The sequence below is a fragment of the Podarcis bocagei genome (assembly GCF_964188305.1).
Source record: "Podarcis bocagei genome assembly, chromosome: 9".
NCBI classification, from domain to species: Eukaryota; Metazoa; Chordata; class Lepidosauria; order Squamata; family Lacertidae; genus Podarcis; species Podarcis bocagei.
In genome coordinates, this window is record NC_138134.1 from 70,833,710 (window position 1) to 70,846,571 (window position 12,862).

The window sequence follows — 12,862 nt, forward strand, 5'->3', positions numbered from 1 at the left end:
GGAATCAACATGTTCAGAATAGAAATTTTTAAAAAACTAACCTTTTGCATTTGAACCTTTGTCAAAACAGTTGTTCAAAGTTTAGTTGTTCTTGTATGCCTTTCAGTATGTTGCTGTTCTGTGATTACACTGTGGTGAACACAGGGCACCTTGAATGTTACTATTTCTTGAGTACGTAGATGTACATCTTTGAAGAAATGGGTCCAAAGAGGACTAAAATAGAGGGGACAGATATTTGAAAGGAAATGTTATATGAGTAGCTTAAAGCAGAAGGTAGTCAGATAGTATTGCACTGATGGACCACTAGCCAATTTCCAGTGGACCTATGTACACTTGCTGGTTGCTGAGATTTGTAAAAAAGAATCTTGACTTTCATGTAAACTTTCACTTGAACTAGCAACACACTTCTTATATTTTTACACAAGAGTACAGATACAAGATCAATTAACCTAGATTAATTATGGCTTCACTGTTAAGATATCCTGCGTAATCTTTCTTCCTTTGTAAATTTGAGGGCTGCATGTGAATGGCATGATTTGTGTAGACCTTTCCATTTGATCAGTGTTCTAGATGGAATTGCAACATGGAGAAGTAGCTCCTATGCTGGCTATTTGACTGTGTGACGGAAGTTTATGTCATCTGTGTTTTTGCTAATCTCGCCACTCATGGATTCCCCCCCCCCCTTTGTGGTATGTAATAAGGGTGTACATCATGTTTCCAAGCATGCAACAGATTAGTCACACAGCCGTCTTATATTTTGTGGGGAGGGGAGAAAACATTCTAACTCATAAGAATGTTAGTGTAAGATTAGGGGATCATTCTGTGAACCTGTCTCTCTCTTTCCCCAGTACACAAGATTTTCTGAAACCAAAATATTTCCCTTCTTTTGCAGTGGTAGCCGCTCTTCTAAAACTTTTAAACCAAAGAAGAATATTCCAGAAGGCTCTCACCAATATGAGCTGCTGAAACATGCAGAGGCCACTCTTGGAAGTGGCAACCTACGGATGGCTGTTATGCTGCCTGAGGGTGAAGATCTAAATGAATGGGTTGCAGTGAACAGTAAGTAACATGACCTTTCCCCCCTGTATGCTTTTTGAGCATTAATATTGACTGATAAAGCTGGGTGGGGGGGGGGTAGGGGAGGCATGAGAGGTTTGACATTCATTCCCCTGGGATGGTAATGGTTAAATTTATTTCTGCAGACTTACCTCCGGAAATCACTCTTTTTAGAATGGTTGAATGTGCCATGATGTAACTGCAGCCAGTACGATGTAGTGGTTTGAATGTTCGAATAGAGCCTGGGAGGCCAGGGTTCAAATCTCCACTGAGCTCCCTGGCTGACCTTGGGCCAGTTACTGTCTCTCAGCCTAATCTACCTCACAGGGTTGTTGGGGGGATTAAAGGGCAGGCAGGAGAACTATGTATGCCACCTTGAGCTCCTTGGAGAGAAAAAAAGTGGGATATAAATTAACAAATTAATTCTATAGGACAGGTGGTAAGCAAATCAAAACCAGAGTCGGTGGGTTAGAAGAAATTGTGTGCATGGGATACTACGTGAATGTGTACTGTCCGCTACTGACTATTTACAGGGGTATACCAAAGTAGTAGAAAGCAGTAGTGAACTAAACCAAATCACCTTAGCTCTCATGCATGCTTGGAGGACTTGGGACAGAGGCATGTTCTTACTTTTCGGGTTTCCAGAAAATAAGACGGAAAGGAAAACTCCAAGCAGCAAAAGAGAGACCCCTGTTGTTTCCTTCATTCGTTGACCGCACAAATCTGGCGAGGTGATCTATATGCTCCCGAGTGTACTGCTTACCAGGAGGTCAGAAGCACTCACTGTAGTGAGGTGGCAAGTAGGTTTGTAGATGCACAGTTTGTGACTCACCAATTTGAATGCAACTCACCAGGGACTGGATAAACTTTCTGGGTTTGCCCCTTGTCTGGAACTGCACAAAGGGAAAGCAATTGGAGGCCCTAGCAAGCTGCAGCAAATGGCTAATTGTCTCTGTCCAGCTTGATGGATCACAAATTCTCTAGGTCTGATACAGTACCAGCTGTGGTCTGTCTGTTCTTTGAGCAGAAGAACTGGATTTTACAGTGTTGTTTATCACATGTGGCTGCAGAAGTGTCTTGGGCTCGAAGACTTGCCATGTTCCCTGGGGATTTTCCATACTGTTTTCTTTAAATTTCAGCTGTTCTTCTTGAGAGAAATGTCACCACTGTTTTTAGCAAACATTGAAAGCTGATAAAAGCCTAGTAAGTTCGACTCCCCCAGATTCCATCTACAGCTGTTTTGCTGTACAGACATGTCCTCCCACAGCTGAATTAAGACATCAGTTGTTAAAATATGATGATTATTTATTGAATTTATATACCGCCCTATACCTGGAGGTCTCAGGGTAGTTTACAGAATAAAATCAAAATATAAAACCACAAAATACATAATGAAAATAAAAACAACAACCCAGTTACACCCCCCCAAAAAAAACAACCACCACCCACATTTTAAAAGGGCATAGGGTGTCAATCAAAGCAACCAAAGGCCTGGTTAAAAAGGAACATTTTTGGCTGGCGCCTAAACGTATACATTTTAATGAAGGCGCCAGGCAAACTTCCCTGGGGAGAGCATTCTACAGACAGTCTTTTGTTTTTGTGGAAAATATTGTGTCAAAAAATCTAGATGGAAAACTTTGAATGAATAACTGCATCTTGGGATAAAGGATTGAGCTATGGTTTGGGAAGACCCTGGTTTGAATCTTGCCTCTGCCATAAACTCAATAGGTGGTCTTAGGCAAGCTCTGCTCTCATGTTCTGCTCTCAACCTCAACTGCCTGCCCCTCTAGCTGCAGTTTGGAGGTAATAATACCAACCTTTCTTAAAGTGTCCTTTATAAGGACTGCAAGATTATGGTCCAGTTAACACATAATCCAGTTAACACATAACACAGAATAAAATTGCCAGTATCATAATGCCCTTATATGAGCGCAGCTGTGTGAAAATAAATAAAAAATTCAGAACATAGGAACTTTTAATTCCTGTGTTCCTTGACTGGAATTGAAGGGCATGGAAGCATCTGTCAGTCTTGCTGAATGGAGGAGGCCATGATCTCAATAGCAGTTTAACGACAGTGACATTGAAATTGTCATAATTTGACTTCCCAGACATCACCCAATTAGATTGTGGAAGGCCGCAAATCCTTTTGTGCTGCTGCTCTGTCTGCAGCCAAACCAAAACAAGACAAATTGCACAGCTGTTCCTGCTTACAAGGCCAATCTTCAAATACAAGTCTGTAAATGGCATCTTGAAAGAAGGGTGCTCAGCATTTTTCAGGATTTGGAGTAGGGCAATCTATCTAGTAATAGAGATTACTAGATTTGGCATTAAACTGGGCAGGGGAGTGCAACCCTGTTGCTTTTTGATAGCTTAATGGCTTTTGACGCCATGGTTTCCTAGTGGGCCAACTCTCTGGGTTGGCAGTAGGAGGTCCTGTGCTTTGGTGGTTCCAGTCTTATTTATAAGGCTAGATTCAGAATAGTATTGGGTGACTGTACCTCAGCCCCTTAGCAGTTATGGACCTGGGTACATGAAGAAATGCATTCTCCCACATAAATCTGCCCATAGACTGAGATATTTGGATGAAGTCTGCATGGTCAACTTAGTGACAATGGACTCTTTCTGTCATGGCACACAGTTTATGGAATCATCCCCCCTTTATTAAGTTTTTGCACAACTTCATTAACTTTCTGGTGCATCTAGGCATTTGCTGGTTCTCAATGCCACCCTTTTAGTATAATTTGGCTGGTTTTGTTGTGATTTTTGTATTATGCTGTATTTTAATATAATGTTTTATGCCAACCTGGCAGTTCGAAAGCGTAACAGTGTGAATAGATAAATAGGTACCGCTGCGGAGGGAAGGTAAACTGCGTTTCCATGCGCTCTGGCACTCATGGTGTTTTGTGTGCCAGAAGTGGTTTAGTCATGTTGGCCACATGACTCGGAAGAGCTGTCTGCAGACAAACGCTGTCTCCCTCAGCCTGAAAGCGAGATGAATGCCACACCCCATAGTTGAATTTGAATGGACTTCACCGTCCAGGGGTCCTTTACCTTTTATGAGAAACATGTTTGTATTGTTGTGAGTCTCTCTGGTATTACTGATGAAGATATAGAAATGTTATAAATAAATGATAAAGCAGTCAACAGAAGGAACTTTGCCATCTTAGCATTGCTATGGTAGACATGCTGCTCAATAACACCAGGGGATAAACTCCAGACAGAGATCCTGATACCATAGACGAGGAACGACCAAGCAAGGGATGTAAAGGTAGCAAAGCATGTTAAGAGATGAGGTAGACACTGAGCCATTGATGTGTGTTTAGCAGTTGTAGATGGTTTGACTCTAAGGATCCTATTTCACTGGAAGGAATGGAAAGCCAGAGGATTGCGTATTTGTACTTTCACCACTTTTAACAAACATAGATTATATAGTTTCAAAACCATTTTAGTACACTTATCTTGTTATGTGAGTCTTTCTGGAGGTCTTAGTCTGTTTTCTGACTGGCATTTCCTTTGTATAGTAACATATTAAACACAGCAGAGTACTTTTGCTGAGAAGCTGTGTGGATGGTCTAGCTTGCAACTGAAAGCACACACTTTTTATCTGCCAAATTGAAATCGTTCCTATTTTTTATATATACAGCTGTGGACTTCTTCAACCAGATCAACATGCTTTATGGGACAATTACAGACTTCTGCACAGAAGAGAGCTGCCCAGTGATGTCTGCAGGTCCAAAGTAAGAATGCTAGTTATGCGACTTTGAAACTATGAGACATAAAATACTTGCTGTTTTTCATTTTTAATTGGGTTTTAAACAATGATAATTGCTACTCTTAGTAAGTTAAAAACCTGAAATTTTATTTACAAAGAAGCTGAAGTTCTGTGTTTCATGTTTTTGCTTTTAGCCTGATCGAATTCTTTACAGATTTGTTTGGTGGTGGGAGGTCAATGAAAGTGTGAGAGAGAGCAGAGCAGGAGGAATTTAATAGTCCTGAAGGCCACGATCTGACCTTGAACTGCTGAATTGCAAATATTGCCGGCATGTTTTTCATCTCTACAACCCTGAGAACTGGAAACCCTTTTTTATTTTAAAAATGATAGTGATTAACTCTGATTTCCAGCTACCTAAGGTACCCCACTAGATAATCCCTTTTCCACAACTACAACTGCTTCAACAGCACACTTGCCTGAAGCTTGGTAACTGGGATTAAGCAATACCATCTAGTGGCTTGGCTTGGCTCAGGGTCCTCTATTTGCTGTCTCCTACGCTAAGCAGTGTTGTTAAGACAGGAGAGGACCATTAAATATATGTGTCTGTATAGGTTCCCCCCCCCTTTTGTTTCCCCTTTACATACATATATACATACATATTTAGTTGCCTTGTCCTTTTAGTTCTTACTGATGCATCTGGAAATAGCATGATCTGTCTCTGTTTCTCTGTGTCTTAATATATCTTGACGACTGCTTGAATCAGAGTTGTTTGGATGCAGGGTTTTATTTTCAGTACAGAAACCTTGATTAAAGGACTTTTCTGATCTCTTTCAAATTTATTAGCTGGCAAAAGCTGAACATGGTTAAAAATGAAGGCGGATATGTAAATCTTTTACTCACAGACATGTTATTACACTGGCACCGTTTGCAATAAGAGGCAATGGTTGCCTCTTATTCACCACAATTAAGCAGCTGTTTTTCTTGGGTTAGCTATTCAGATGCCATGTGCAAGCATAACATTTGACTATCAGTCGCTTTCCTTAATTATTGTGTCTGAAAGCCACTGTTTAGAGAAAAGAATGGCCACAAGCCAGGATATGTAACTGGTTTGAAGTGGGTGTGCAGACCTTGGTTAATACTGTAATCTTATGCACACATAATTTGGAAGTAAACTGCACTTGAACTTACAAGGTGCAAAACAGGCTTTACTGGTCTCTTTACGTACAATTTGGTTGTCTAACAGTTGCAGGTTTGACAACCCTGATGTTCGCTATGGGATTTGATGGCTTCTCCTAACCATTTCAACTCCCCTGACAACTGTTGTCTGTCTCCAGCCCAAAATGTTCCACATGCTCAGAAGCCAGTTTCCGGCATTCATTCAGATCTTCCTATTTTGTTCAGCTGATAGATTTCTGAAAACTTTAAATGGGTGAATATAGGTGCGAGGTACCAGTTTCCAAAGTGGCCCTCCATGCTGAATATCGATGTAATACAGAAGAAAGTGGTTTTAGCATTTATTGTTTTACTCGGTTCTTGTGGAATACATAACTGTTTTAAGGGAATTTTTTCAAATTTTGCTTGCATATCGTTACTGCATTGGCTCAAAAGAAGCCAATTCATAGTTTCCTACTGTAAGATCTAAGAGTTCTGAAAACATTGCTTAATTATAGTGTTCTGGTTCGTAGATACATTGAAGCTCTCTCCATGGGTGTACTTCTGTTTGAGTTGTTACACTGTTGCTTGCTATCCTGGAAATGTGTGCTCAGCTAAAATACAGTAGTTTCACTCCAAACAAGAGAAAGAGAAAATTTGACGGAGCTGTGCATGATATTAAGATTATCAAAAAGAAGGCTGTTTAAGGAGGCTGTGGAGACCAGGTTCTGGAATAATTAAGGTTCATGGCTGAATGTTTTCTGTTTTACTATTCCACTTAATGTGTCATTTTGCATCAGTTCAGCTATATGCAATACTGTACCATAATTTTAAATCCAATACTATTAAAGTATAAAACTAGACTGTCAGCTTTAGATTAAAAAGGAGTAGAACATGAATGAGTGTGTTTAATGCACGTGTTACTTAGCACCAGAAGTTCTGGAATTAAAAAGCATTTCATGAGCTAAGGGCATGGCTGTATCGGGGAAGAACCTGCCTCTGGCTTGAGATACTATGAGGTTTGGGGCATTAGAACATGGTTAGCACGATAATTCTCCTTGAACCATAGCTCCTGCTGGTTGTAGGGCTAGCTTTGCAAAATGCCAATTATGTCACGTCTTATATAGTGATACCATAATCACTCTAATTCTCATGTGTGTATATTTGGATGCCAGCCAACTGGTTCTCAGTGCCCGGGGGGAATTTGTTCCTGTGCTAATCACTTTTGAAACCGAGGAGACTTGTGTATGGGGAAGGGGTTAAAAGAGAGAAGAATTCTCTTGAGCATCTTCAAGCCCTTGGGCACACCTGAAGCAGGCCTTTATATCCCAATGTTATAAAAACAATAATTCATTTGTTTAGTGTGTACAGTCCTAGATTTATTTAAAGGGATGTCTTTTAACCCTGTTTCATTCCAGATATGAGTACCACTGGGCAGATGGGACAAACATAAAGAAGCCAATCAAGTGTTCAGCACCAAAGTACATTGATTACCTTATGACATGGGTTCAGGACCAGCTGGATGATGAGACACTCTTCCCATCCAAAATAGGTAATTTTAAAATTAGTATATTGCCGCTATATAAAAGCTGGATGGTTTAATTTGCAAACTCTGAACATGCTGTTTCAAAAGGAATAGGAGAAAACAAAAACTTTTAACTTGAGGGAAACTAACATAAGATTTTGAAAATATATGTAACCATTTTAAGCAGCAGTTGTTCACTATTAATTAATTTTTGTACAAGATTTAATTTTAAGACTCTGCAACTGGACCAGGGGTACTTTTACCTTTATGTAGACCAGAACATACCTAATTTCTAGCAGTCCTTAATTAAAAGGAAGAGTGATCTTTGAAAATAAGCAATTAAATATTTCTTTGCTTATGGTATTTATTTTTCCCTCTAGAGAAAAAGCTGTAATAAGGGAAAGCACAAGTACCAGTTTGTTTGAGGACTGGTTTGCTATTTTTGCTAAATACTCAGTATTTCAAACAGGACGATTCCCTTAGGGTGATTTCTGTGCTAGTGTAGTATTGCATTTTTGTTCACTTCTGCACAATGCATTCGTTGGTTTATAAAAATCACAGTTTTAAACTTAAAATTTTAAATCAGTGCAAGATACAGTTACCGTATGTCTTTAAAAAACATGCTTGCTGAATAGTTCTGGTTGTGTTTTTGATTACAGTTGGAAAAACACTTGCATAGATGGTACTTTTCCGATATTTGTGGTTCTCAGTCCTGATACGTGGGCTGTTTAAACCTGTGCTGCTCCCTGCCCATTCATGGGATGACAAGATTCCTTGTGAGTGGCTTCTTATGCTTTCTGCATGGGTCATGTATTGTGCCACAGCTTAGGCACTGAAGCAAGAAGCCACTATCTAGATGAGTCTTGAGCATGATAGCAGCTGGGGGTTGTATCTAATGAACCTGTCTCATCAGCACAAAGGCTGCTTCTGCTTGTGCAACAGAACTTCCCCTTCCTCTTCTCGCTCCCCCTCCTACCCCCAACCTGCTCTGGATGCTATGGGGAAACCCCAGAACTGATATGAGGGAGAAGAGAGGGGAAGTTCTGTTTTGCAAGTGGACATAGTTGTGTGAACAGGATGGTTTTGTTGGATACAACCCTGTGTTCTTTGTAGGACTTGAATGTAAACACTTGGACGTTTGCTTTGTTGATTTCTAGGTGTTCCTTTCCCAAAGAACTTCATGTCGGTAGCTAAAACGATCCTAAAGCGTCTCTTCAGAGTTTATGCTCACATCTACCACCAGCACTTTGATCCAGTCATTCAGCTGCAAGAAGAGGCACATCTCAACACATCCTTCAAGCACTTTATCTTTTTTGTTCAGGTAACTAGGCATGGGGTACTATGACTTAATATAGCCCTGCAAGATGGAGCGTGGGCTCGCATTCTCTTTTGAGTTTTCTGTTGCTTATTGCGGTAACTAGGGATCCTTGTATTCTTCAGCACATTTGAAGTTTCTCTCTAACATGATTCTAATGTTGTCTGCTGTGCCCTATTCTCAATTAAGTTCTATGTCATGCCATGAAGTATTATTGGGAGAAAAGGTTTGGAGCTATTTATTTATTTGAATAAATATACTTATATACTCTATCTTAACCAGAAAATCAAAGGAGGTTCTATAAAATATAAAGCATTAATTTAAAAATACCAGCAGAATTAAACATTTAAAAGCAAGCTGACATATTTTTTTTTAAAAAAATAGGTAAATAAAATTAGTAGTTTTAAAACAAATATACCTAGTAAAATTACATGTTTGGGTAGGCTTGCCTAACGAAAAAGGTTTTAGCAGGTTCCAAAAACTGTACAGTAAAGCCACCAGCCAAATATTTTCTTTTGTGATCTCCTTAATGTGACATGAATGGTGAATATGTATAACCAGAAACCTTTGTGCACTTTAACTGGATATTGAAAAATATGTAAAAGTGATTATCTGATTGAGGTAAAAGCAGTTCCTTTAGGATTATATATCCCATTTGGAAATGCTGAAATCCTTCTGTGTGGAATGGAAATTAGTGCTATCACAGATTGCATGGCAGACTTCTATTGTTAGAGGTGTTTGGTAGCATTTGGCCACCAACCTAGAATTAAAAATATTGCTGGATTTCTCCATGTGCCATGTGCAGTCCCACATATAGATTCTGCGCCTAAGTAGTGCAGGTTCATGAATATTCTAGAGTTCTAACTAGGACACTGGTATCCTCTCACATATCAACAAGAGGCAAGTGAACATGCCTAGAGAAGTGAAATGAGAGCCTCACTTGGTTCTCTTCTGATCTCTGCAATAGCAGCAGCTAGGGCAATGCTTTCTGTGGAATCTCCCCACAATGAACTTTAATATCTGTCTTTCTCAGATGGGGATCTTTCTTTTAGTCTTAGTTTCGGTGTGCCTTGCCCTCATCTTTGTTCTTCCTAAAAACTGTGTTGACTGCTTTTACTTCCAGCGTAAGATAATTGTGTTTTCAGTTACATAGGGTAAAACAATGCTGTTGATAACTAATGGATGTCCTGCTAAATGTTTAACTGAATTGTTGGTCTTTTTCTGCCTTCCACAGGAATTTAACCTTATAGACAGAAGAGAACTTGCTCCACTTCAAGAACTGATTGAAAAACTCACTTCAAAGGACAGATAAGCAGAAGTGAATTTGTGCAAATCACTTGTTTGGTTTAAGCAGGCATGTGGTGTTTTAGGGATTTGAGCTGCAATCCTCTGCACACTGATTAAGATCCATGGAACTTACTCCTGAGCAAGCGTGTGAAGAGGCTTGCAGCCTTTTAAATTTTTGTTTATGTTTTTAGAAAGAAAAGGAAACCTGTTCTTGTTTTTTATTTGGGCAACCTAGATCCATTCTCTGTGCTTTTATTAGAGGAACTCGTTTGTCTTTAGTGAGACACACACAGTAAATGGCTTTCTGTTCTTGTTTATTGTGTAATCTTCTTTTAGCAGAAGTCGAGTGTTTATAAAGGAGAGAAAAAAAATACATGCTTGTTGGGAAATGTGACACTGCTGGTTGTATGGGTTCTGCGTTGCCAGTTGCAGCCCATTCTCAGAAAGTCCTTTAAGAGACTTAACATTCTCTAAGTGCCTTGGCAGACTCTCTTCTGAGGTACAAAGCACATACAAAGAACCTTGCTGGAACCAGAAAACACAAATTGCTACCCAGGACTTACACTTCTTGTTAGATATAAATAAATATGTGTAAACCTTTTTTTAAAAAGCCATAACTTCTAGAAGTGATCTCCAGCTTTTAATGCAAAACAATGCCTTTAGAGATGAATGTGGGCTACAGGAGGTGGGGAGAGAGGGGGGCTCATTTTTCTTTCTTTTTTTTATGTCCTCAGAAACCCACCCAACGTCTTGCATCTGTGGAGGACTAAGGACAGCCTGGGGGTTGACCACTTTCTTCTTTGTTGCTTGCATTTGTTCTTCAAACATTCAACTTTCCTTTAGATTAGCCAGCCTGATTTTGATGATCACGGGAGGTCAAACTGTACTGTAAGCTTTCTTACCCGTATAAATCAGTAGCCTTGCCAGAGCATCAAGTGGAAACAAGGGGAAGTTGTTTACGGAGAACAACAGTGGTGTTAACAAGGATTTTTAAAATACTTTTAAATCCACCATAGTCATTTTATTGCGAGTGGCAGAAATCTCACTTGACGTACAAGTGTGGGCTCCTTAGTTGCAAACTGCCTCAATCCATTTATCGTATGGAACACTTGCCATTCCATTCATCCTGAGCGCACAGTCCCACTGCAATCCTAACTGTACACCCAAATGCAGCAGTTTTCTTATATGGCACACAGTACCACTTTTTCATGTTTTTAGATGTCTCGGTTTACTTTTACTCACACATATTTTGTATTTTTGTCACTCTTTCTTTGTTTCTTCCCCTCCTTTCAAATGAGATGACCTAGTACCTTATAACCAAGCACCCAGATAACCGTCACCTGTTGGTTTGTGGATGTTTTTGATAGCACGTTGGGAAACCCAAGACTTTTCATTCTTAGAAGTTCAGAACATGAGCTATCTCTGATTCCCACATGTTCATAAGATTGTCAGGTTTAATTCAGAGTTCTATATACAACCAGATCTTTCTTGCACATTTGCAACTTGCCACTTCTCTGATTATATAGTGTTAAATCTAAAATGTTGGGTTTTTTTGCTGATGCATCATACTCTTCAGATGTTCTTAAACCAATTTGCACAGAATGATTTAAAACGGAGTTCTGTGTAGTATAGAGATAGCCTTCCTTGGGTGAAATTGATCTGAATCTGCAAATTCACAAAGTGGTATCTTATTGAGTATGCATTTCAGACATAAGCTGTGTGCCCATGCATGTCCCTTTTAAAATCTTGTGTGCACAACACCTTCCGATAGCATGTTTTTTGCAGTGTGTGTAAGTTACTTATGCACAATGTGTGTTTTAAACACTGCATTATCCAGTATTCAACATGCTCTTGAGCTTAAGATGTGGTCTTGAATTATTTGTAACTCAGTCATAAAAGGAAAAACAAGAAATGCCATGAACTTATCTAGGCTTACTTCACCTTGATAATTAGGTAGCCCTTGCTCATTGTACCTAATGTACATATTGCATGGAGCACCATAATTCTGCATGTAGATTTAGCAAAATAAATGATCAGCAGTTTGGGTACTACTTAATATGCACACACGGTATTACATATGCTAATCTTTTATGGTATTACATATGCTAATCTATGTCCAGGCTTGATTTTATAGAAGTCAGGCTTACCATTCTGAGATCAAATATTTAAATAGATGTTTGAGGACCTTTTAAAAAATTGGATTTTACAGACAGCAGTTTATAAGGAAGGAAGTTACTATTTAAATGTTTCCCACTGATGAGCAATTTCAATCCCTTGAAATATTAATTTAACACACACACAAACACACACAATTTTTTTAGGGACTGTTGTGAACCTTCTATAAGGTAAGTCTGTTCTATAAAGGTACAATGAGAGTGTATTAAGTTTCAAATGCTCATTGTAGGGGGGATAATTTGGTTTGCTTTCGTTTGCTGACTTCTTGGTTGGATAATAAAAGGCTGGAGATCACTGAGAGTACATTTAGTTAAACTCTGTTGATTTCATTAAACTTGAAAACGAAAACACTGAAGATATCTCATTGTATTGAACACAGAGTATATTTTACCAATGCATTCAAACGTAAATCCAGGTCTCCTTGATTTTTTTCATCTGACCAAGGATTTTGAAAACTGAACACCTTAGTATTTTAAAATCCACAAAATTATAGTCTGGATCTGGGTTTCAATCTTGAAGGGATACTCTGCTAAATGCCAGGTTGCTTTTTTTATATATTAAACATTGGATATTCAGGCCTGGGAATATAGTCACAGCCAGCCATTGTATTTTAACACTCTTTTACATTGTGGAGGAAGAG

At 39.1% G+C, this 12,862-nt stretch overlaps 1 protein-coding gene across 2 annotated transcripts in view; it reads left to right on the forward strand.

Moving 5' to 3' along the window:
• Positions 1 to 12,570, forward strand: part of MOB1B (MOB kinase activator 1B) — a 33,731-nt gene extending 21,161 nt beyond the window's left edge. The window contains exons 2-7 of one of the 2 annotated variants that reach the window (XM_081207455.1): positions 893 to 1,059; positions 4,700 to 4,793; positions 7,339 to 7,472; positions 8,603 to 8,766; positions 9,995 to 10,078; positions 10,782 to 12,570. In XM_081207455.1, coding sequence (XP_081063581.1) covers positions 893 to 1,059; positions 4,700 to 4,793; positions 7,339 to 7,472; positions 8,603 to 8,766; positions 9,995 to 10,072 — 637 coding nt within the window. In that variant the 3' untranslated portion in view covers positions 10,073 to 10,078; positions 10,782 to 12,570. Of the gene's footprint in view, positions 1 to 892; positions 1,060 to 4,699; positions 4,794 to 7,338; positions 7,473 to 8,602; positions 8,767 to 9,994; positions 10,357 to 10,781 lie in introns of those variants that run through there. The other variant, XM_081207456.1, reaches the window with a different exon arrangement.
• The last annotated feature ends 292 nt before the right edge of the window (positions 12,571 to 12,862 follow it).